At 40.7% G+C, this 24994-nt stretch overlaps 1 protein-coding gene across 1 annotated transcript in view; it reads right to left on the bottom strand.

Annotated features, from left to right (window-relative positions):
• The window catches only part of npr2 (natriuretic peptide receptor 2), a 67006-nt gene extending 45495 nt beyond the window's left edge, over window positions 1-21511 (bottom strand). The window contains 6 exon segments of the mRNA XM_084382879.1: window positions 2014-2108; window positions 3923-4058; window positions 4478-4591; window positions 8075-8256; window positions 20181-20906; window positions 20909-21511. Of these exon segments, the coding sequence (XP_084239005.1) occupies window positions 2014-2108; window positions 3923-4058; window positions 4478-4591; window positions 8075-8256; window positions 20181-20906; window positions 20909-20984 (1329 nt within the window). The 5' untranslated portion in view covers window positions 20985-21511.
• Between the last annotated feature and the right edge of the window lie 3483 nt (window positions 21512-24994).

Below are 24994 nucleotides of genomic sequence, written 5' to 3'. Positions count from 1 at the left end.
TTAGAAAAAGTCAATTAAGCAGCGATGTAAGATAGACTGTGTATCTTAAACATGAGCACGTCTTTTTTCCGTAATGGTTGACATACAAGCAGCGTCATAATGCATTTGACAGATTATTAGAAAAGGGGGAGAGGAAGGAGAAAAAGAAAAAAAGGTTTTAGAAAAAGAGAAAGAGTTAACTGTAGAAAACATGAAGATGGCTAACAAAGTGCATATAATCAATGATATTCTAAGTTGTAAATAAAGTTCTTTATTACATTCAGCAGTCTGAGACTCTGAAAGCTGAAACCGACTCGTGATGTTTTCAACCAGGCTGCTGGCCATGCACTCGGGTCAATCGGCCATATGAATCGACCAATTAAAAGCAGGATAAATGAGACCAGGAAGTCACGCTGACAGCCTCTGAGGACCACTATGAAATTCTTACTGAAGTCAAATCAAGCTAACCTACTTCTCCTCCCCTCAGAAAGAAAAAAAGCACACTGGAGCAGTTCACAGCAGTGTTTACAGAGTTCAACACACACAAATATTTTCATCAGACTAAGAGGGAAATTTGAGGTTTTATGCATCTTATCATTAGATGTCAGGACCCCAGAATCTCTCCCAGACAGTAACATTCATTTGCTTTCATTGCATCAGCAGCCAAGCACAGGCTGAGGTTTAAAACGCGTCATGCTGAAAAGCATTAGAGTAATTAGAGACACAAAAAGTGAATTAGCCCTGTATTGTTTTCAGTCAATATCATTATTTGCAAACAACAACGTGATAAACACGGAAGAATCTCCAATTATTCCTCATTTGGTCATCAGCTGTTTCCAGTCCTGACAACAACGAAACTTCTCTGTGCAAAATGAGCTAATAATCGATCCATCATAAGCAAATCTTCCACCAAAGATAATAATTACTGTAAATCATTAGTAATGATCATTAAATATTGTTTACATAGCGGAATAATATGGTATTGTTTTGCCGGCTGTTGCTGGATCAGCCGGATATTTTTTGGAACCAACTAAAATGTACCAAAAGCTGGCACATAATGTATTCTTTGATTCGTAGTTTACTTGTTCATTGATCGGATAGTTCCTGACTCAATCCAACTATTTAGACTATTTTAGTAAGGCTCATTTCTTGTGTGACTGCTTGTGCTCACACAGCATTTAACATGTAGGGACTCTGACCTCTTTGGGTTTTGGGAGGTGTTTTATACCTTTTAGACAGCCAACAGAAGAGAGATGACAAGAAATAAGCAGGGAGAGAGATGAGGAGTGACGTGCAACAAATGTTCCCAACTGGACCAGAACCAGGGACATTGCGGTTCATGATTAGCACTTAAAGCCACGAGAAAAAAGGTTTTGTAGACAAGAAAGGTATAAAAAAGTAGCACTGGTTGTGAAACTCAGGTAGCACTAGTATTAAAACACTTGTAAGAATTAAAATAACATGAAAAAGGACTTTTGAGTCCCTCCTCATTTGTATATCAGCCCCGTCCATGCACAGCAAAAATGTCTCTATGCCAAATCCGTTTGAAACTGCAGCAGCTGTACATGACAGTCCCTCCGAGTGCACTGTTGCACAGTCCAAATGCAGAGAAAACACATGAAAATCTCACATACCTCTCTATTAAAATCCCATCCTTTTCCTGCAAACTGTCCAAAATTTTCCGTCCACTCAGCCAACCTCTCTGCTCTTTACCTTGGATACATGAGCGAGCAATAACAGCATCACCTCTTCATATGAAGAAGATTATGGTTAACGGAGGAGACAAATGATCACTACTACCAGTAAAAGCTAACATCAGTGTTTATTTTGCAGGCTTTGGCTCATTATCTTCTCTTCTTCTAAATGAGTTCCCTCTCGACATTAAACCCTGTCCTCATACAAAAACATACCAAAGTAGAAAAAAAAACATCTCTTTAAATTACACAGGAGCTTTAAAGGAAGCGTTTAAATAAGAATTTCAGTTCAGTCATCTACTTATCCGACTCGATAAGAGACAGTTAAAGCATGACTTACCCCGTACTCTCCCGTCTCCTGATTAGTCATCGCCCACAGGTCCACGTCTATATTCCTCGCATTTTTGTCATCCGTGGTGACGAGTCCTGTCACTCCTAAAAAGACCAAAAGGATCCACATTAAGGGTCTGATTCAGACTGTGTAACGCCATATACAGTATGGTGGTCAGTACATCTGCTCCTATTCAAATTTGTTTTTCTGTCTTTTGAAAGTATTTGCATCATAAACTTCTGCATCTCCGTTCTTTCCCATCAGTACAGTGTTTTTCCTGTACTGACTTTATGTGCAGGCTGTGTAATTCTGTTTAGTTTAAGAAGACTCTGCAGTAGAGTATCAATTAGGCTCACACTGATTTGTTTACACCACACTTTGTAATGGACCTTTATTCAAACAGATGATGCGGAAAATTATGGCAGGAGCAGCATCATTTCTGGCACTTTCCTAGCTTTTCGAGGTGCATTCTTCTTGTGTCTAAACACTGATAATTGTGGTTAAAGGTTGGAAATAGTTTAAACCTGACCTGATAGAAAAAATGCAATTGCTTAGCCACTAGTGAATATTTGAAAATGCTTTTGCTTCTGTAAAACCATAAAAAAAAATCCAAAATAATGAAGTGAAAGGTTCCTTTATTATTTTAACACGGTGCCTATTTTCCTTGTTTTTTTCCCACCGTGCTGAGCAAAACAACCGTCATCAACCCTTTTAAGATGGAGCAACAAAATCCCATTGTTCTGCTTCTTCCAACGTGATGTGAGAGCAGATGTGGCAGCCAGCAAAGTAAACAAGGAAGTGTGTGAGCACCCACATCAAGCATCAAATGGACTATTAACTCGAGTGTTGTGTGATAACCGTTCAATGGCGCTGTAATTATTGTGTTGAAAGGGTATATTTTAATCGTATTTTGGGGTCAATGGTGCTTTCCGATAACAGCCAGCTGGGCCGGTCTCTTGGCCTCTCTGCATGTTTATTGGAGAGCACCATTCCCTGTTATCTGAGAGGCAGACATGGCTTTACAGCTAAATTACCACATTTTTAGTGTTGGAATGAAATGTTGGCATTTGGGTTTCTGTAAACCATGGATACGATACATTAGTACATTTTATTATCATTTATTTTATGTATTATATCGACATTTCAACAATATGCATCATATCAGGTTTAGATTACATGTGCAGTATATGAGAACTCTCATGTCAGGAAGAGGAAGGGATCGTGATGACATGACAGCTCGGTAAGAAAGCTGCCAAGCAAGAGACCATTGTTTGAGACGTCAACATTTGTAAGCGTGAAACCACTGTATATTTTTAACGAGGGGCCGCTGTTCGAGACAGCATTCTAACATGTCTTGGCACGAAACCACTGGATATCATCAATAAGACCATTGTTTGAGGTAACGTTTCAACATATTATTTGGATATTTTTAATGAGACCACTGTTCAAGACAGCATTTCCACATCCAACTATTCAATAGTTCTAAGTGTGAAACCACTACATAGTTTATAACAAGATGTAGGGACATTTTTAAGATGTATTTGTGGCAACAGCCAAAACATGAAATGTTTTTCTAACCCTAACCAAGAGGTTTTTGTGCCAAAAACTAACTAGACCATGAGCACATTTATAATTGAACTTATAGAAATGTAACGTTGCATATATCAAACTTATACGTAGTTTGCGAAAACATTCATTGCCAACATTCATTCTGGCAATTGGATGTAAGTGTTTACATTTTGCATGAGTTGTTACATGTACATGCAGTTACATGTAGCTCCAGCTACGTAATCAGTGAGGCAAACACATCAGAACCAAAGAAGGAGCACTTGTTGAGTGTCCATGAAACTGAATGTATAGCAGATTGCACAGTCAAACATACATTTTCTAACAAACACCATCACCAACATTTGCTCACCCCAGAGTCTGCGGTTCTGCGTCCTCATCGTGATGTTAATGCCGTCGTTCTGGGCTCCACCGTCTGCCAGCGTCTCCTCCAAGGCCTTTGCATACAGCACAAAACCATCATAGAAGCTGCCGGCGATGTAGTCCATCTGCAAGGAGAGAGATGTACGTTTGAACAGCCAGCAACAATGGGAATTTGTATACACACAGTTATGATTAAAGACCTAAATGATCTAATAAAAACATTACTTATAGTGGAATCCTTCAGGCAACATTCAACAGCATACTGTACTTCTATGAAAAGACGTGATTTTGGCCAAACACCCACAAATATACTGAATGATATTAAGTACAGTTTTTGTAAAACTCCCACATTTGATAGCTGAGATGAAAGCAGTAATAAAAGAGAAAGTATTAATTGCAAACATCATTGTCAACCTCATCCATCATTGAGTGTTGACAGCTATACAGCACAGTGGGGATTTTTCTTCACAGAATATCTTATAAAAGATTAAAGAGGTCATGATGCCGCCGAGAACGCATGAGGTTTTCATTGGCTATAACTTACTAGTGATGGTTCCAAATGCACACCAAAATCCCTCAAAGCTTTGGCATGGAGTCTCTTCTGGAACTCTTTGTACTCCGGATTATCAGGAGGCCGGTACGTTATGACGAAAACAGACTGAGGGAGACACAGAGAGGGAAAAATGTTATAGAAATCTACAGCGTGAGATAAGAGGACTTAGGGTTGATCCTGGAAACATCCATGTGTCTGTCTGTGATAGATTGAACAAGAAACTGAATCCCAACCTCATGCAGGATAAGTGAAAGCCTTGTGAAAATGCATTTTTGGGAGTTCATGTTGTACTGTTATATAAATAGCTAGCATATTATTCAGTGCAGAAGCCAAGAATGGCCTTGCTTGCAGTTCTTTTTTCCAATGCCATTATCTCATGATCACAAGTTAATTATTTCTTTAGATAACAAAGCTTGTTTCCTCAAGATAATGACATAATCAACCTGTTATTATGAGAAAACAAAAGGTTGTTGCCTCTTTTCACTTATAATGTTCATCAGAGCTCAGCAGTGTCATGTCAGAATGCATAGATGACGTCTTGGCAACTGTAGCAACTGATTAAAACTGAAAATGTCAGATTAAGGACTACCCATGATTGATCAGCGCATCAGACTGTACATCGTTCTTACTTTTTTATCAGTATATAAGCCTATCCCTTATAGAAATTAACTATTATGAAAATACCCTCACATGAAATCACTCGGGAAAATGTGCTTACAGCAAATTACAAAAGTTGATTAAAAGTTCATGTAAACCTAATCATTTCTTTTTCTTTTTATAAAAGGCTAATTACTCAGGATAACAAGATGAATTAACCTGCCATCATGAGAAAACAAGTGATTTTTATCCCAAGATAAAGAAATAAGTTTTGAGCATGCTAGCGGTCGAACCAAGGCTAACAGTCATTCCTTCACTGTTAGCATTTGCATTTTGCACACACCTGCAGCCCATCTTCTCATCAGTGCCAGCTCACAAGCAGTGGACTTCTGTGCACTGGCTGCCGGATTGTTTTCACTCCTTGTCGTGGTATATTGATGGCTCACTTCTCAGTGTTATTTCTAGCGAACTCTTCTGTGATTTACTGCGTTCTCTCTGAGTCTAACTTGTGCTTCTCTTCGCCACTCCCAGAACCAGCTCTACTCTGAGCTCCAGCACCTCCACCACCGGGCCACCCAGCCTCTCGCAACTCAGCCACCAGCCAAACCGCCTCACGCTCCCTCGAGCCTCCACCCGAGCCTCCATCTCCCAGCACCAGGATCCCCAGCTAAGTCTGCAGCCAAGCCTCACGCCAGCCTCTGCTACTCCTGACTTCCGTGCTACTAAAATAAAATCCTTCTAACTAGTCCTACTACCATACTGTTACAGAACAGGCGAGAAACGCGGGACTGTAGTGAGGACAAAAACAGACAAACTGACAAAGGGAGAGGGAAAGACTTGGACTTAAATACACAATGGAGGAAAAACTAATACGAGACAGGTGAAACTAATTGGGCAATCAAAAAAGGCGGGAAGAAACTCAAAGACAGGAAGTGGCAATTAACAAGAAGACACATAAGGAGAGAACTACAAAGTAAAACAGGAAATAACTAAAAAACTTAAACCAAATATGTATAAATAATATTTAGTAATTGGTAAAGTTGATTTGTATTAACCAACTCCTCAACCTTTTTAAGATTGGATTTATGATTTTAATTTCCAATATTAATAAAATAACTTATGATGACGCGTGTTTTCTCAGTACATTACCTCATTAGTGTAAAGTAAAGGAAGAGATTCTTATACGAGGATCAAAATGCACTTAAAGGGATTACTTCTTTCTTGGTGTAAGGAGATGTGTTTGGCTGTTGTGTTTTAAATTCATTTTTCTTATTTTTTACCATTAAAATGAGCCACCGCTCGCTCAGCGTCAGGTGGAATCAGCTCCAGCCCACCGTGACCCTGCCTGAGCAGGATAAGCGGTCACAGATAATGGATGGACAAGCAAACCCAGCTCTGGGGATGGTTGTCTCGAGTGCACATGATGTATTTGACAGTCCATATCTTTAAAACAGAATAATCTGAAGGAGAGGTGGGTCACTCGATTCCTTCTCAATGCTTTAGGCTTCCACTACACGTTCAGTTTTTGAGGGATTCAAATAAAAATAAAAAGTGTGAGGACCAATCCTATCCTCCCTCAAACATCTGATCAAGTGTTTGGATAGAGTAATCAAACATTCACATTTCAGTCCAAATATTTGCCTCAAGTGACCTTTGAATCCGTCCATGTACTTGCTGCTATCATAAAAACAAGTTTTAGACAGAAGTCCTCTAGCTCTGCTTTCAACTGGAGGGGCAATACATCGTTTTTCATGTCACAACAGTTAAACTGGAACTCCACCGCAAACTTCCACCAGCAGTTATAGCCTTGAGGGAAACATATTGTCTTAATAAGCCCTGTTATGTCTTGCAGACAAATTAATTCCTTGCATGATCAGCAAAATGGGAGCCAAAATTTTGTTTTCCAGCCAAGGTCAGGAGCAGTTCATATTCAGAAGGACAGATATTGAGATCACTGTGTTTAATGCTTAAGCTGTTTCATGGTTTCAAGGAAATATCAATCATTTTTTTACATGTTTTGACTGAGCAAATTAAAACTTGATTATTATCAGTTTGTTGTCAGCTAATGAACCTTTCAGAAGAACAAATATTATGAGTGAGAAGGTATTCCAGATGTGCACGGATAAGAGGTGGAGACGTGTGAGGAATTATCCCTCAGGCGCAACAATAAATCACTTTTTAGTCCTTAAATGGAACGCAAAGGAAGACACTCACTTCCATTAATTTCTTAAGTTGAGGATTGAACTGCATTTTAAGCACCTTCCACATCCATTAAGGCAGAACTTGCCATAATCTATTTAATATTATGCCGGGTTTATATTCACATAGCGGCTCTGCTTCAAAACTCGGTGAAGACTTAATTAAAGAGAATTAGGAGAAGCCTGTGTGACATTTAGGGAGATACATTAGTCGAGCCACACGTCTGTACCCGCTCTATTATGTCTCAAAGCACTAATTTGTATTGCTAAATGGCTTCCTGTGAAAACGCATCCCCTCATTCATTAATGTCATGCAAGAATTTCGCTCCTTAAAGTGGTCAAAGGGGGTTGAGGGGAGACTCAGTTTGCCCACACACTGGCAAAAGTTATGCAGCTAAAGCACATAAGCTTCTCGTATTACATCTCTGTCATTACCATAAAAGCTTCCCCTGGTTTTTAATTGTTTTTTCAAAAAAAACTTTAATTAATTCTGAAAGTATTTGAACCAACTGTCGGTTTTCAGTTAAATTTAAGGACTTTGTTCTGTGTAACTCAGTAAGGAGTCTGACAAAGACTCTAAGATTGAGGAGTGAATTAAATATGCGTTGTCAGAAACGCCCATTCCTCATGGTGGTTTTGCTCTCTCCTGCTTCCAATTACAAATCGGCTGAAACTGTGACAGTCTGAACGCAGCCTCAATTTATCAAGAGCAGCGATCCAAACAGATGCGCGGCTGTTGCTACATACTGCATGTGTGTGCAAATGTGTTTGTCAAGTTCTGTGTTCGCTGTACCTTAAAGACCTTGATGGGATCGGCCCAGTCTGGGTCGGAGTTCTGCCACGGTTTGCGATCGGCCAAGCTCTCAGCAAACACGTCCAGATAGAAGATGGCGTAGTTTTCCGGGTCCTGGATCTCACTTTGAAACAGCTTCATGATGTTCAGGAAAGTTTCCAGTGGGCCGCAGATGTACACAACTGCAGACAGAAAAAGGGAAATAAAAAGCAGGTGTTTATCTGAACATGGTCAAGAGTCTCCGGATTTAAGCGTGATTTTTCTATATTCTTCTATTTTGTCATCTTTCTAGTTATTACACTCAATATAATCACTGAAACAAGTTAATTTGTTAAGTGAGTTCTTCACTTAATTGTAGCAAACAAGACATTAAGGTCTCAATAATAGACAAAAAAAAGCTTGATAAGATGGAAATGTGAAAGTGTCTCCATGTAAAGTCAAAGACCACATATCAGCGATGGGGACTTTAGTTGCAATGAAGTTGCACACTCGGTAACTTGAGACTCAACCGTAGCGTAACCCTACACATCTGGTGCGCGATGACAACAGAACTATGGCGACGAGCACAACAACTGCTGCTGCTCTACCGTTTCTCATAAGCTTTGCTTATAGGAACTACACACTAGGCGCAAACAAGAGAATCTGCAAATGCAACGTTCGCGGAATGAATATAAAGGATGCTGGATCGACCACATCAAACTTTATCAGGCACCTGAACACACACCTGGATAGGTCAGTCACTTGGTAATGTGAACGTTAACCTCATGGATGGTTAGCAAACAGGTGACTGAAACAATTATGCAAGGAATCATTTTTGTCACACAAAGGTGCCAATTAGTAGATATCTCTTTTTGAACAAACCTGTTCATGTTTTAATATCATCAGTCTATGGACCTGCAGTATATTTCAGATAATTTGGCAGCAATAGTGTTTTGCATTTAGCTATTGTAGTTGTGTATTTATATTGTTAAACAAAATACAGCTATTCATTTTAAAGGAAAGCTTTCATTGTGTTTTTTTTTTCATATTGCATTTCAATAGCCTGTTTAAAGTGATCATATACCAAACAACTAATCAGTGCTGATAATACTCTCTGCTAATAGATAAAGGAGTGATGATAATACAGTACATGCTTTGAATTCTTAGATATAACTATGCAGTGTTCTCAGCTGACCGGATGGCACGCAGCAGATGATAGAAGGCTCATTACAACCAGAAGAGACTTGAGACTTGACTTGGACTTGCAAAATATGATTTATGAGCATATCTGCCACATTTACACCACAGGACTCGACACACTGCTCTGAATTGTTGTCCACGTCTGTTTTTGGCTCTTTTTTTGTTGCAACAGTGAGTTTTTCTTGATTATTTACACTCAAAACAAGTGGCTCGCATGCACGAATAAATACCAGATGTAAATCTATACATACATCTGCAACAGGCGCAAACAAGACAGACTGCAACTGAGGCTGGAGAGCAGGAGGTGGGCTAAGAGCTTGGAAACCTACTAGTCTGATGTAGGAGGGTGGACTGGAGCAGTGGGCAGGGATTTATTAGCCTCTTTGCTAGTAGATACAGTCCTCGACTTTGTCGTTGCTCGCCCAAATCCCCCAATTTCCTTTCAGCTAGCTCTGTGTTGATGTTGTGAACCTCAGCTGTGTTGAGTTTCAAATCATTCACAGTGAGCAGGGAGAAACCATGGGGAGATATGGAGGATACAACAAAATCACCTTTAAAGCACAAAGCTAAAATATTTAAATTTTAATGCATGGTGCTGTAATATCGACCTGCACATTTACTGAGGCTGGATTTCCTCATGTGTTTGACATTGTTTGCTCTGTGCAGCCGCTTGCTACTATTTTAACTGACAACGCTAATAATGTCTGTTAAAACCAAAGCTGTGTGACACATTTTTCCCCATTTTTTGCAGTTAGACACATTGAAATCATTAGCATAACATGAGTCGTTGATAATGAACTTTGGTAGCTGGCGCATATTTCAACTTTTGCGATGCGTGATTCAAAAAGATGTCAGGGTTAGAAACAATCTCCTGCAGCGTAGGCTACGCAAAAATGAAACATCTATCAGAGGCTGCAATGAAGCCAAGAGTGAGACAGAAATCCTTCACAGATAAGGGTGTGGATTGGTTTGGAGGACTTCTCCCCGTGGAAACAGCCAAAGGAAGGAAAGGAATTCAAGCCAGGTTGTCTTGCCAAGAGAGGAAACAGCAAGAGTCATAGGAGAACTGAATCCTTTCTATTTGATACAAAAGATGAACTCAGGTGACATCATTATAGAGCAACGAAACATTGGACTTAAACATTGGACACTGCTGAATCTTTTCCTGCGGCTGGAAGTGTTTGTTGCTGTTCTGTTAAAAGGCTCTATTTCAACCCAAATGATATTTGTTTTCCTAAACCTAGCCAAGTTCCCTAAACCTAACCAACCAGTGACAGAAAACTGAAAAAAGGAAGAAAGGGAAATAACAAGTGAACTTGAATAATTGAATTTTGAATAATAAGTGAGCAGTGAAAAAAAAATGTGTTCCAAATGGATGCAATCTCCAGGCTTCTGGGTAAGAGTCCTCTACTAAACCAATTCAGCCACAAGAGCTTGCACCAACTATGAACTTTGTCCCTTTTTCCTAATAAACAAATAATGGACCTGGAACAACATTGATTATAATGTTGTAGGAACAACAGCAATCTGGTGATATCAGAAAGAGCAGTCGTTCCCTACCACTAATTTAGGGGCTTTTTTGTGCCTAAACTTAACCAAACATTGTCCCAGCAGTGTAAGATTGTTTGCTTTTTGAAATAGCAATGTCATCATGTAGTGGAGTCAGATCGAGAACTGCCTACGTGTTGCTCTAGAGGGCATGGACTAAAGACACCTTTTTTTTATTTTATTTTTTTTTAGAAGGACTTGACTGACTCAAAACTGTTGAGTATCAGCCAAGAATTTCAGTAGGAAAATAATACTTTTTCCTCCACAGAAATTTTACAAATAAAAAACTTTTACAAATAAAAGTTGCTCTAGAATCTAAAACTCTAGTACCTGACATTTCTGTTCAAATGTGAACTGAAAGTCAGAAACGTTAGCTTCAAACCCAGTGAGCAGGGTGCCACCGTCTTGCTCAAAGACTGGCTAAACATTGTTCGCTGTTGCAGGAATCAACCTTGAGACCTCTGTTAAAGGCTCTGCCAGTGTCACTCCACCTTCGCCCTGCCACCTACACCCTCCTGCCGCTGAGTCATGAATAATAAAAAAAGTAGCATTATTTCCATTTGCAGCATAAGTCAGAGCAGCTGCTGCCAGCTGCGAGGCAGTCCTCCCAGTTAGCAGACATTTCCTCATGTGTTAGACCAAAGTCGGCTACTACTTAGACCCCAACTCTCATCTCCTCCAACATGGTTCACCATGCCAAGTAGTCCTGCTGTCTGCTGGACCGCTCCCAAAATAAATGCGCTGCACAGCCGGGGGGGAAAATCCTCCAGTGTTGTAGCAGTCACACAGTACGTGGACCTGCCGAGGCTTTAGTTTTACACAAAAGCACGTTAAATTGTTTTGTACAAGTTTTTCCATCAACAGACTGCAGGATGGTAATCAGCCCTGCTCCTACTCTAGCCTCCACTTCTTCTTGTATAATCTCTTTAGACTGAAATTCATGAATTCATGACTTTAATTTGTTTGAAGAATTTTTCATTGTCAAGTCTAATTTTCGTCAGGAGGTAATGTTTTCAGTACTGTTGTAGATTTAGCAAGATATCTGAAAAACCTGTTGACAGGTTTCTGTGGCTGAGCCAAAGAACAAGTGATTTGTTTTCTGGTGTAAATCCAGGTCTTCTTAAAAGGATTTCTCAACATCGCGAGATAACACATTCGCAACTTTCTCATGAACTCCTGCACTTTTGAAAACTGGCATTCACTGTACATCCTGTGATTTTCAGTTTCTATGTGTGTTTTGATGCTGACCCAGATCTGACTGCAAATTAAAATTCTAAAAACATCTTCTGTTATTTACAGATGTGTTACATACTGTAACACACATACTGTGTAGATGACGGATGCATGAGCTCTCTGAGTTCTTTCTTCTTGACTAACAACGCAATCTGCCATGTGTCAAGATAATGACGCTCAAGTTATGTTAAGGGTATTGTGCCAAGCAAAACACAGAAAATGTACCGAACCATAGAATTATTTTACCTCATAAGACAAATACCTGCTGATAGCTGAGCAACAAAAAAAAACCATTTAGCTGGGGAAACACAAAGTGGCTCTTGTTGTGAAGCACTCACAGGAAACGCTATGTATTTGTCACAGGAGTTAACGTAAAATGCTCGTAGCAGTCTTCAATGGTGCTGGAGGAGTTTGATTTTCTTGCACAACATTCAAATTGCCCCAACACACAAGGGAGTCACAGGGAACAAGACTCGACATACATGTGGACAAAAGAGTAGACACCCCTCTCAGTGTAACAACATAATTCCGAGTTGACCAAGTTTATTCAACATCTCTTTAGGGCTGCAAACAATCAATGCATCCATTAGTTGTTGCTTTACTCCTCTATCAACAGAATATATTTGTGCTGTAGACAAAACAAGACATTTGAGGACTTCATTTTGGGTTTTGGGAAACAATGACCGACATCTTTCACCATTTTCGGACATTCTACAAACCAAACAACTAACTGATTAATCAACAAAATAAACGATAGATTAATCAACAATGAAAATTATCATTAGATGACAAACAATAGTAATTCAGTGGTGAGTGTGTCTAGTATTAAGTAAATGACACTTGATAATAAACAAACAAGCTGACAAGCTGATTTGTATTGGGCACGGGTGAATCAGACTCACTTCTATAGCAGATTTTTTCACATATTATAAGGGAAAAAAAGTTTAAGATTTAAGAACTCTAACCTTTTTGTAGATATCTGGAGGACTGAACGCATTTTCTCAATTTCTACATATCTTTTTAAATTCACCTTTGGCCTACTAAGATATCATATGATACCCATGTGTTACATCAGAATTTGCAGAGACTCTTAACTCTCTGTATAACGAGGCTCCTAGAGCAATGTGAAAAGAAATAATTGGTTTAAAAAAAAAAAAAAAAGATTTTTAAAATCTCTTATGAAACATACATTTACTCATGTGGACCAATTATTTGTGTGATCACGACGGCCTGTATTAGAGACTCTCTGAGAAGCCCTGCACATTTGTGACGTTCGTTTTCATAATTTAAGCAATTTAGATTCTTAACTACACTGAGCTCTTTGGTTTGGTTTGTTAATTGGGACATTTTACTGTTGATGGCTCCAGAGATAATCACAGGCGAGTACAAAAACAGAAAGCGAGCCAGTCACTGCAATCAATGTGTTACTGTCACCTTCTGGATTGGATTACACTGGATTTTCAAACACGACTCTCTGTCCTGTTTGTCTGAATCTTTTTCAAAGACGATTATCCTCCAGCGCTTTGTTTATTCATGTTCTAATCTGTCTGGGGGGTTTGTACCACTCTGTTGTAAAATACACGACTTATAGCTTTGCAAAACTGAATCATCACAGCAACTTGTAGTTCATCTAACCCTCTTTTATTGTTGCATCCTGGGGGTGTACTCACAGGAAACAGGATTTCTGTAATTACACAGAAGCATTACCTGAGCGTCATTGTGCAGAGACACTCTTTTCATCACTCAATGAGAGATACAAACCACTGGCATACTTGAAAAGAAAAAAGAAAATGCAACACTGTGTGAGTGGATGTATCCTTCCACTCACACAGCTGAAATGTTCCCTCTTGTGTGCCATTAATGGACTGAGAAGCAGCGAGGCGAGAGTGTCACCGGGCACTGTGATGGGAGCTGGAACATATTCACGGTGTTCAGAGTACCGCTTTCATCTCGCACTGTGCCAGAACACCTGTTCTAACAGGTCAGAGAGCCATGCAGAATTTAGTTTTGGTTTTATCTGTCCAGGGTTTTAGATAGCCATGCAGATAAATGGAATCTCACTAGTGATGCTCACAGCACTGAAAATTCACTGAAAATCAGCTGTAACACCTCTACCCAGAAATAATCTCCCATATTGCTCCGTTTAATTCACAGAACACACTGTGAACTGTCTTTATTGGGACTATTTCTTTGGGTTTTCAACAACAGTTGCAATAAAACCTGATGACAGAGAAAACAATGTTCACAGTGAAATGAATCTTTGAGTAAAAATACGAATTTCAAGGGAAGAGTCCTGCATTCATGTAACTGTAACTAAATCTTAGCGGAACATTTTTCCAAGTGTGAAGAATGGTCTCTGTCAGAGTGGCATGAAAATGAAAATCCCTCTGGAACTGGAAACAACAAGATGATAATGAAACAGACTTTCATGCTTTCAGATCAGCTGAAAGTTGACATGCTCCTCTACAGAATGAGAAAATTGTCTAAAGCATTTTACGTATGTCTGAAATGCATTGTTCCATCAACTTCAACAGTGACATTCTGAATTGTTCACATTCTGGTGCTTTTGAATTTTTTTTATCCAACAACCATATTCCTTGAGTTTACCCGTGGCTGTGTTAACTGGTTAGTGTGCACTGACAGAGTCATTTTAGCCCAATTTGTTCTCTCTCTGAATCTACGGACAGTGTTCTCCTGCTGAGTCAAACAGAGGAACAGTGAGAAAAAAAAGATTTCATTTTGTACTCAAAGAATAATTCATGATTGAAGAAATGTGATGATTTCAGAGTTATTTCCATAAGTGGTCAATCCCAGTCATTATTGGTCTCATTATCATTTTTTTTAAGCTATGGTTGTGGCTGTGTTTCACGCCACCTAATTCGTATGCAAAAGATCAGAATGTAATTGGTTCAACACACAGTGGACTATTCAGTTTCCTCTGACAATCACTGGATATTTAAGTATGGCGGAAAAAAGAAAGAACCCCAGTTTGTGTTAAAATGACCTGGTTCCACACAGGAAAAGCCCTGTGGATGACCCACAAATACACCCCAACATCTTTGCTTATCCTTTGCTCACTATTTACATACTTATGTACATAACTTAACCTTCATAATTACGCAATTACCGTAGTTATTTGAACCAAAACCATGATCTTTAACAAAATCAAACCAAGTAGTGTTGGTGCCTAATCTAACCAAACTTCACATACAAGCTAAGCTCCAGTCTTACTGTGTCATCATGTTGGTGGCAACAGACATACCTCAGTTTCTCTGTTGTTATATCTTTACAACTATTGGATGGGTTGCTGGTAAATTTGGTGCAGATATTCAACACATGTAGCCTCAAGGATGACTTATTAAGTGCTAGTTAACAATAATTTGCATGCTGACATCCTATATTGGGATGCTGAACTTATAATACTTAACAATAACTCAACTAAACCAGCTATACAGTACAGCCTCACAGAGCTGCTAGCATGACTGTTAGCATTGTTCAATTAGCACAACACCAGAGCACTGACTGAGAGGCCTGGAGCCTCAACAAGAGAAGTGTTACATATTTACACAACATAATAATGCAAGATCAGCCATAGTTGATATTGTTTTTTAAAATACCCTTACAAATTTGCAATTACTCAAACTGCCAAAAAGCATTTACAGGCAGTGAACCGTGGGATCTTTGGGGCTCCAGAGGATCTGGATAATGAGCTTGTCAAATATAAAATCATAATCTCTAGAGTGCAGCTACTACAGCTGTCAGAGGGAGTAAAAAATAATGCAGTGGAGCAATACTAGAAAGTTTCATAATGGAAAATACTCAAGGTCTCCAAACCTTGAGTAATTGTACATGGTTGCGTTCCACATCTGCGTTTTCCAGGTAGGCTATTAAAATGAGGAATTTGGGGAATTGGAGGTGGTGGTGGTGGTGGTGGTGGTGGTGGTGGGAGTGGTGTCTAACTCTGCAACAGCACGCAATTACTTGGTCAGCTGTCAAAGCCCCAGTGATGTGTGGCTTCACGTTAAAAGCCCCAATTTTCCTTCCCCACCTCAGCTCAGCCTCTCGCCGTCTGACACAGTCCGCAGTCGGGTGACATTACAGAGCCGATAGCCCCGAGGTTATCTGCTGGGATAAAACTGAGCTTTATGCCGAGCCAGGACAAGCCCTGACAAAACAATTAGCTTCCCTGACCTCGAGCTCACTGCGGCAGTGCCATAACTCATCCGGGAAGAGGGGGAGATGTTTGGCGGCTTGCACCTTTCACCTCTTTCCATTGCTGCCGCACCGCCCTTTAATTACCTTTACACCGTGTTTATTCCATTATTTGTTGATGCCGTTACTGTAACAACAGATTAAGAGGTTTAAAACTGTGTGTTTCACAGTGCCAGAAACTATAATACTGGTTGGAAGCAGACTTTGCTCTGAGATGTTGAGCTGCTTCCAAAAATTATTCCCTCCAAATGTTCCCAAGAGTATAGAGAGGTAAATATTTAGCAAACACACCCACGCACGTTTAGTTGCTTGCATATCAGGATCAGATGCATTTCTGAATATTAATTAAAAAGAACAGAAACATTCAAATTTGAGGAAAACATTTGGCATAATTGTGTGACAGATATGGAACAAACAAGCGAAGGTGGGGAGCATATTCACTCAAATATTTCATAGGAAATATTCTTTTCCCATTACTTTCTTCATTACTGGTCACTTTGCAGAGTCAGTCCAATTTCACATATGAAATGGGCTAAAAGTTGTAACAACAATCTTGTGATTGCATGGCACACTGACACAGCGACTTTCAAGCATTATCTAAAGTGTTTCAGAGAACTATCTAAAGCTGTACAGGAGCCAACACGTTCTCTAAACCAAAGAGCAAAACACGTCATTTGGATTTACCTTCCAAAGCAACTCATACAAGTGCCTCTAATCTGAGGCCAGTGCAATGCCATTACAAAAACACAGAAACATTCATATAAGTACTTCAGATATAACTGCTATGGTTCAGGAGTTTTTCCTTGAGAAGACAGCCTCAGAGGAGCACTTAACACCTCACATCTACAACTGCTCTGAAAGCGTGAAAATCCCCAGAATTGGAGATAGTTGTGTTGTTTTTAGTTTATTGATTTCTTATCTTCAGTTTGGAGGATTTTCAGACATAAGTGGGAGACTTACATGTAATTTCCATTGTGGTATTACTTCTTGGATTTATGTAAATGTTCCATTTTTTGAAAACAAATTTCTGTTCCAAGCATTTAGAAATATGGAGAAGAATTTCTAGTGAGCGCTCTTTACAAAGAGGATTAAGGTGTAATTAATGGCTTTATGGTCAAATATGTCAATCACAAGTCTCAAATCTGTGCATTGCAGACCGTGTAGGGATGTGATTAGCCTAGCTTAGCATAAAGACTGGAAACACAACACAAGTTCAAAGATATGATTTGCCAACAACTCTAAAACTCACTATAATTAACACATTATATCTATTTGTGGATTTACTATTGCTTGTTGTTGTCTGGCAGCCTCATTATTATGACAAAACTTGAGGATGCTGCACACAGTCACTACACCCGGCTGTCGCTCTTCAAGAAATAGTTCCAGCATAAATGTTGCTACATTTCTGTTTTGTATACTATACAATACAACTATATATAAGTTAAACAAACAAGACACAGCATGCTAATTAGTAAGCAGTTGGTAGGCCTTTTCCCCAACTCTAAACACAGCCGTTATCCCCTGCTTCGAGTCTTTATGCTAAGCTAAGCTAATGGCCTCCTGATTCCAGCTCCAGACTTAATGCACAGACATGAGACTGATGTCAATATTCTCATCTGATTCTAGAAAAGGAAACAAATAAATGTGTTTCACAAACTGTTATTTTAAAGGTCCAGTGTGGAGGATTTAGTTACATCTAGTGGTGAGGTTGCAGACTTCAACCAACTGAACACGCCTCATGGCGCTCTCCCCTATGGTCGTCACTTTAAAAAAGCAAAAACTTGAAAGGCCCTCTCTGGAGCCAGTGATTGGTTTGTCCATTCTGGGCTACCATAGAAACCTGGCGGTGCAATATGGTGGACTCGAAGAGGACCAGCTCCCAGCAAGGACGCTATAATTATACCTGGACACGCCATGGAGGCAAAGTCCCATTTATTCCAATAAACGCTGATCAGTGGCACATGATCGGCTGTCTTCTGCATAGCTTCCGCATTTTGGGGCCCATAAAGCGTGCCCACCAGAGACCTACGCCGACCAAGCCGGCTAACTTCCGGTTTAGCACCTGGCTGACTTGAATGGAGTAAAATGATATAATTGTGCTGCTCTTGGACCGAACAGCTCAAATTCTGACAGTGAAAAGAGTCATTTTGCGGGGGTTGTGATGTGGAAGTCTCTAATCTATGGGCCGCACAGCACGGAAGTTCTGTGTATTTTCATAGACAGGAAGTCAAGCTTTTTTGGCCTCAAAACGCCACTGAGCAGCTTTCATAGGAATGAACGGGGCTCCGTCTCCAAGGCTGTGTCCAGATGTGATATAATGTCCCTGCCAGCTCCCTCTGTAGATATAAAAGGCTCATTCTGAGGTAAGGAAAACACAATCATTCTTAGTTTCAGGTGATTATACACTAACGAAAACATATGAATATTCCTTTTCTGCCCTGAATCCCTCCACGTCCTACACACAGGACCTTTAAAGGATTAACATTTCACTTTAATATAAAAAGGATACACCGAAGACTTATTTCCACAACCTGGAAACCCTCAAGTTGTTCCTTTTAAAAGCTTATAACCAATAACATCGATGAACTTATTATTCACCATTGTTAAAGCCATTGGTTCCCAGCGGAAGAGGCCACAGGAACATGTCACATCAGACACTCACTTTACACTTCAGCTCTGGCATTCTTAGTTCATCTCTGTGTCTCCTCACACACACTCACGCACGCAGCCGCGCGCACGCTCGAGCCGCAATCCAAACTCTCAGTCACGCAATTAACTTTTCACAACAGCAGTAATCATTGAGACAGCCTCACAATGTTTCCAGTTAATTAAAGTTAAGGCGCGAACAGTGACGAGTGATTCAGCAGCCGCTCTGATGTGCGCTGCGCGCTTCAGCGCACCAACAGCTGTTATATTTTCAAAGGACCGTTTTGGAGCTTGACAAATTACTTAATAAAATGAATTCTATTAACCACTTAGTTTTAAGTAGCTGTACGTGTTACTCCGCACCGCTGTCATCATTCTTCATCACACTGGGCCAGCCCCTCATCGCAGCTGCCTGACGTGTAGTATTAACAGTATTAAAAGCCAGGACTCGAGGAGAAAGGATCTATTCTCGTGCGCATCAATTTAACCCAAACTCGAACTACAGTTGGGCTTCACAGCATGAGTCTGCACTGACTGAACTCATTTCGGGTTCTCATTACAAGTGAATGAACAGCAGCAGCCGGAGCGCACAGAGTGAACCACACATAGGAGGCATGTGTTGGCCGAGAGGGCACCCATTTGATCTTAACCTCTGCGTCTCTGTCTTTAACAAACGCGGGTGGTGGTCCTCCGCAAGGCAATAAACCACCACCACCAGCAGCAGCAGCAGCAGCAGACTGCCCACAGCCTAAACATTCCTCTGTAATAACTCCGGAGTGAACCTATTCCACTCCACCTCTGTTTGCGTCTGCTGCTGTGAGACAAACTTCACCGTGACCTCATTATAGAAGACAGGAATCTCCCATTGCAACATGCTGTAAAACACCTCACATTCATTTATATTTAAATTAAATTCTTCCCTCCCTTGTGGTTCTTTTTTTTTTTTTTACTTGGAGAAGAGATAGAGATCTGCCCGCAGGCTCCGAGACAATTCTACTAAACTGCTTCTCATGCAGATCATCCAGTTAGAGGGAATTTCCTCCTCCACTCACTGGCATTATCTGTATAGTGTCCAGCTGGTGATCTGCTCTATTTCGAGATAATGTCACTGAACTTCAAAGACAATTGCTTAAAAAAGATTTGTTTTCTTTTTTAAATGTTGATTAGAAACACAATGCAATGTGTTAATAGATTTACGATCAGGCCTGAATTTGCGCATTTGTGGAAGTGTTTATGAGCCAAGATGTAAAACTTTAAAAATCACACCTCTCCCTCTGCGTCAACTTACTTCTCCCGCGCTCCTTCATGAAGGTAATCAGATCCTTGTAGTACTTGTAGTCGTCCTCGTACGGCTGGGCCTCCACCGTGATGTTCATCTCTCCCTTCAGGTTCAGGTAGATCCCCTCCGACAGAAAGTAGTGCGGCCGGTCGTCCTGCCGCAAGTCGTGGAAGATCACCACGGCCCGGGACGTCCAGTTGAAGTGCGTGTGCAGGACGTTGGCAAAGTCCCCCAGCTTGGTGGTGGACGGCCCGCTGCGCACGATGGTCCGGTATTCGTCGCGCTTATCGAAGCCGTACGCTGGTCCACCGGCGGTGATCAACGGGAGTTTCCAGTGGGACGCGAAACGCCCCACGGAGGCGAGCGGGTACACGCACCCAGGTCCGAAGAAAGCGTCCGGCCGGATGTAAAGCTTGGCGTCCACGGCCACCACCTGCGCCCGGCTCTCGGCGCACGACCCTGCGGCGGGGTCCTCGGTGCTGTAGTTAAGGATGTTCATGTAACGCCCGCGCAGCAGCCCGTGTTTACCGTGCAGGTCCTCGTGCGCCATGAGGATGGCCGGGAAGACGCGCGGCAGAGCCCACGGGTACTTGTGGTGGTTGTCCGGGAGCATCACCGCCACGGTTATGTTACCTCTGCAGCCGGGGAGGAGGCAGCAGGACAGCGCGGCGAGCAGGCAGCATCCCAGCGCGCTTCTGCATCCCATATCGCGTCCCAGCCGCTCGGAAGTCCCACAGAGGAAAGTATGGGCACGGAGAGCGCACCGCTTGGAGAGGAGACACGGCCGGCTGTGGCACCCTGACACCAAACCATAAGTATCCGTCTGCCTCGCTCGCTGATTCCTTCGCTCTCAAAAGTCAAACAAAGTCGGTAAAGGCATCATCCTGTCGTGCCAGCCCGGCTGTGCCATGCGTCCCTGCCGCGTAAAATCCACGTTAAATGAAGTTCATTTACTTCCCAAAGCGACTTTTCCAGCGCAGCGTGCTCCTCACGCTGATGGTCTCTAGGAGAGTGATAACATCCATCCAGATGACTGCAACTTAAATCAGAGCAGCCCTCTGCTCGGCCCCCACACGTCACACACTGCAAGAAGAGTCCACCTCCATTAATCTGTTGACCAGTGGCTTTAAAATGATTATTTCTCATGCAAATAATCTTGGATTCCCAGTGAACTGAGATGATTTGGGAGCAGATCATATTTCTAAGGATTTTATGAGAGACCTGGTTTGTTCTACCACATTAAGATGAATGTGTTAAATCCTGACTGACACGTGTCTCCAAAAAAGCACTCACACGTGAAACTGCGTGACGCACAGAACAAGAAGGCCACATGTGGACAAGTTGATCATGATTGAATGTTCAGAAAGTTTGACAGAAAAAGAAAATGTGCGACAGACTGAATTACCTGTTAATTAAAATATTTGAAAGACCTACTTTTTGCAGTGTATAAATAAGCCTCTCATGATGGGCGTGAGTCGCCCCCTGCCGGCCTCTTCATGGAGTACAGTGTAGGTCAGCTCCAGTCTCCAGTGCAGAATTACTGCTGAGCCATTTGGGATTATTTTTGGTGTCCAGGCACGCGCATCTTTAATAGATTTTTCCTGTTTGAATGGGTTTTTTTGTAACAAGTGCAGCACATTAACAGGCTGGGTCATGTACCAGATTTTGGGTGTCAGCTGCTGTGGTGAACACGTGTCTGTAGACTTATTGATTGATTTGATAGACTTGGCAGCGCATCAGTCAAAGTGACTGAACAGCTCCTCCTGCCGGCTTGGCCTTGGATGAGGTTATATCACAAGGGAAACTTTAAATCCTCCTCCCCACAAAAAGTGTTATTGGTAGTGCACTGCATTTATTTTCTAACTTACTTTATTGTGTGACACAGTATTTGTTCATAGCAAAGTTTACTCACACGGTATGCCTGAAAACATGTCTGGAGTGGATCTTCAGTCAATGAATGGCTTCAGGCTAATAGTGGATAGATGTCGAAAATGACTCTTTTATGTTCCTGTGAAATGTTCCTGGTTTATTTCCATTGAGTGAAGAAAGTCCAAAAGACAGCTCTTAACAACACAGTTAATTACCGTTATCATCCAAAATACATTTTAAGATTATAGATGAGATATGATCTTATAATTCTTATTGTATTTCAGTGTCAAAGGGTCACCTGTGTGCTCCACTGAATTCAGGTGAAAGTTGGATTAATTTAAAAAAAAAAAAAAAAAAAAACAAGAATGTAGGATTTCCGTTGATTTTGGCAACATATTTTATACACCAGTGCATATTGTTCTAATGTTAATATCTTGTTGAGTATTTCTATTGCTCTGTTCTGTTTTGCGGCTCATGTTGCGGAATTTTACTTGAAATTGAGCTCTGCCTTTAAGACTGTAGGAGTTTAAGAGGTCGATAAAGTTCAGTAAGAGGAACAAAAATAGCCCAGAAGTGTTCTGCTTTTTCCTCTTACGTCCGTCCACTGTGTTTAAGCTCTTGTTCATTACATCTGGTCTGAGGTTTTCGAGTGTAACGGGCTACAGAATTATCTGGATTTTAGTCTGTCACATAGATTTTCTGTTGTTCAGTCACTGAACTGGGTTGTTGGTTAAAACGCACGCATCTTTGCTCAAGGCAATTCTGTGCACCGGAGCGCGTATTTTATGGCCCTCTCCACTCTGTATGCCCCTACAGTTCAATAATGTAGTATAGATTCAAATGTCCATGCAGCTTTTTAATGTGATTAAGGACGTATGTGGTAAATGGGGCGTGAGTCATACTGCTTTTGCTTCACCTGCAGTCCGCAGTTTATGAGCGGTCGTGCGCATTTACGCACGGAGCGCACAGCGCGGTATCTCCGTAGCTTATTTAAATCCTCCGACACAGCACCAGAATCTATCGATCCTGTACCTGCTCTGTACCTGCTGCCAGACTGCAAGATATGACACAGAGTCTGAGTTCATAGCTCCTCTCTGGGAATAATACAGCGACCATCATCAGGACTGCTGTGGTCCATCAGAGCTGTACCAACATTTTTTAGTGAAACAGACTCCAAACACATAGTTGTTTGTTTTTTTTCTGTCAAGTAGAATAGATTTAATTTTTTTAATTACACTGCTGACATGCAGTCACGATCAGAGTACTGCAGACGATCTGACCGCGACCATCCTGACTTATTATAAACAGGGGAAGTGACTCAGCTGAAACATTGCGCCCATGCTCGTTACGAAAGAATGCTTGCGCGGAGATGTGAGAGGACACAACCCGCAGTAATGACATGCGGCCAATTATAAAGAAGTACCTTGTGCCTGGATGCTGCTGATTGCTGCTTGTGGAGTTACATGTTTCCTGTCCGGCTGTGTTCGCTTTTCGCCCACACAGCAGCACCTTGAATCAGAATCACGCGTTAATGGTTCATCGTTTTACAGCTTTTCAAGAGCGCATCAGATGTCAGCAGTCAAGGGCTTCACACTGCAAAAACATCCAGCTCAGAGCTCATTGAGTTGAGCAATGACTCATTTCACTCAGACTGTTTCCAGAGGAGTTCATGTCAGCATACAGGAAAAATATATATAAAATAAACCAGGCAAAATAAATACAAAGCTTTAAATCACACTTGTTGCTATGGAAACAATGGAGTTATTATTGACTTATTCACAGCAGCTGACACCAGAAACACACTGAATAACACTATTAGTGGAATGAAATGTGCATGAGATTATTGTACTCAATCACGTCACATACATTTTGACCTAGAAGAATTACACCTAATGTACTGACACAGTGAGTTCTAATGTGTATTTAAGTACACTTTTCATATGAACACTTCACTTATGTTCAGGGGGAGTATTCTATCAGACTAATGGAAAGAAAACATCAATAGGCTAATTAATCGTATTTATGCAACTTGCCATCATTTGCAAATGTTAAACATAATATATCAGAAAACTTATAATACAAAGATAATCACCTCACTGTGAGTAATCAATCTGGGAAGTTCCAGGGTTATTGGTTAATTTTTTTTTTCTGATAACGTATAGAATTTTCCAAGACATATCTTTAAAGTACGTGTTCTCTAAATCTGAGCCTGAAAGCTTTACTTCAGTTGAACGTTTTCAGAAGACTTATTCTAAATTAATTACTGAACCAAACTGCATGAATGTTTATTTATTTATTTGACAAAGTAGTATGTGTTCCTCTCATTCCATCACAGAAGAATGAGAGCTGTAGAAATCATTGGAACTCAAGACTACAACTTGACCGCAACTGTATATACTCCACACTTCCCAGTTTTATTCCCATCTATATTCTGAAGGTTTTTACTGTAGGGTCCGTTCTTGTAACATTCATCACCTGATTTAAATAACATTTTAAAAACATTGGGGAAAATCAATTTTGCTACACTTCTCAAAACTTGGAATAAAAAAAGTAATTGTCTGAATGTAAGTGATCAACCACAGAAGTTTCATGTTGATATCTGCTGGTTAAAACTTTTACCGGAGTAACTTGTAGTGTCTCCCTTCAAATGACATATTTTAGACATCTATTAATACACAAGATATATTTTATATTTAACATACTTAGGATGAGTAAATACCATACCGGGAAGAGTAATTTATATTTCCAGAATGTCTATATTAAGTGCAAGAGCAAATGTACCTAAATACAAGAAATGATAACATCGGCTACTGGTGTGTCAAAGCAGTTTATTTTAATGTGTATTTCTTTACACATGATCAATAGTCTAAGTGTTAAACAAACATGGCCAAAGTAGCACGCTTTAAGTCATAGCCAATTTGCAAGAGTGAATATTTTCCGTGCATCACCTCATA

This window comes from Pagrus pagrus (genome assembly GCF_965226575.1).
Source record: "Pagrus pagrus genome assembly, chromosome: 19".
In the NCBI taxonomy this organism is placed as follows: Eukaryota; Metazoa; Chordata; class Actinopteri; order Spariformes; family Sparidae; genus Pagrus; species Pagrus pagrus.
Note: the sequence above shows the minus strand (reverse complement) of the source record. Positions and strands in the feature narration are given on the sequence as shown.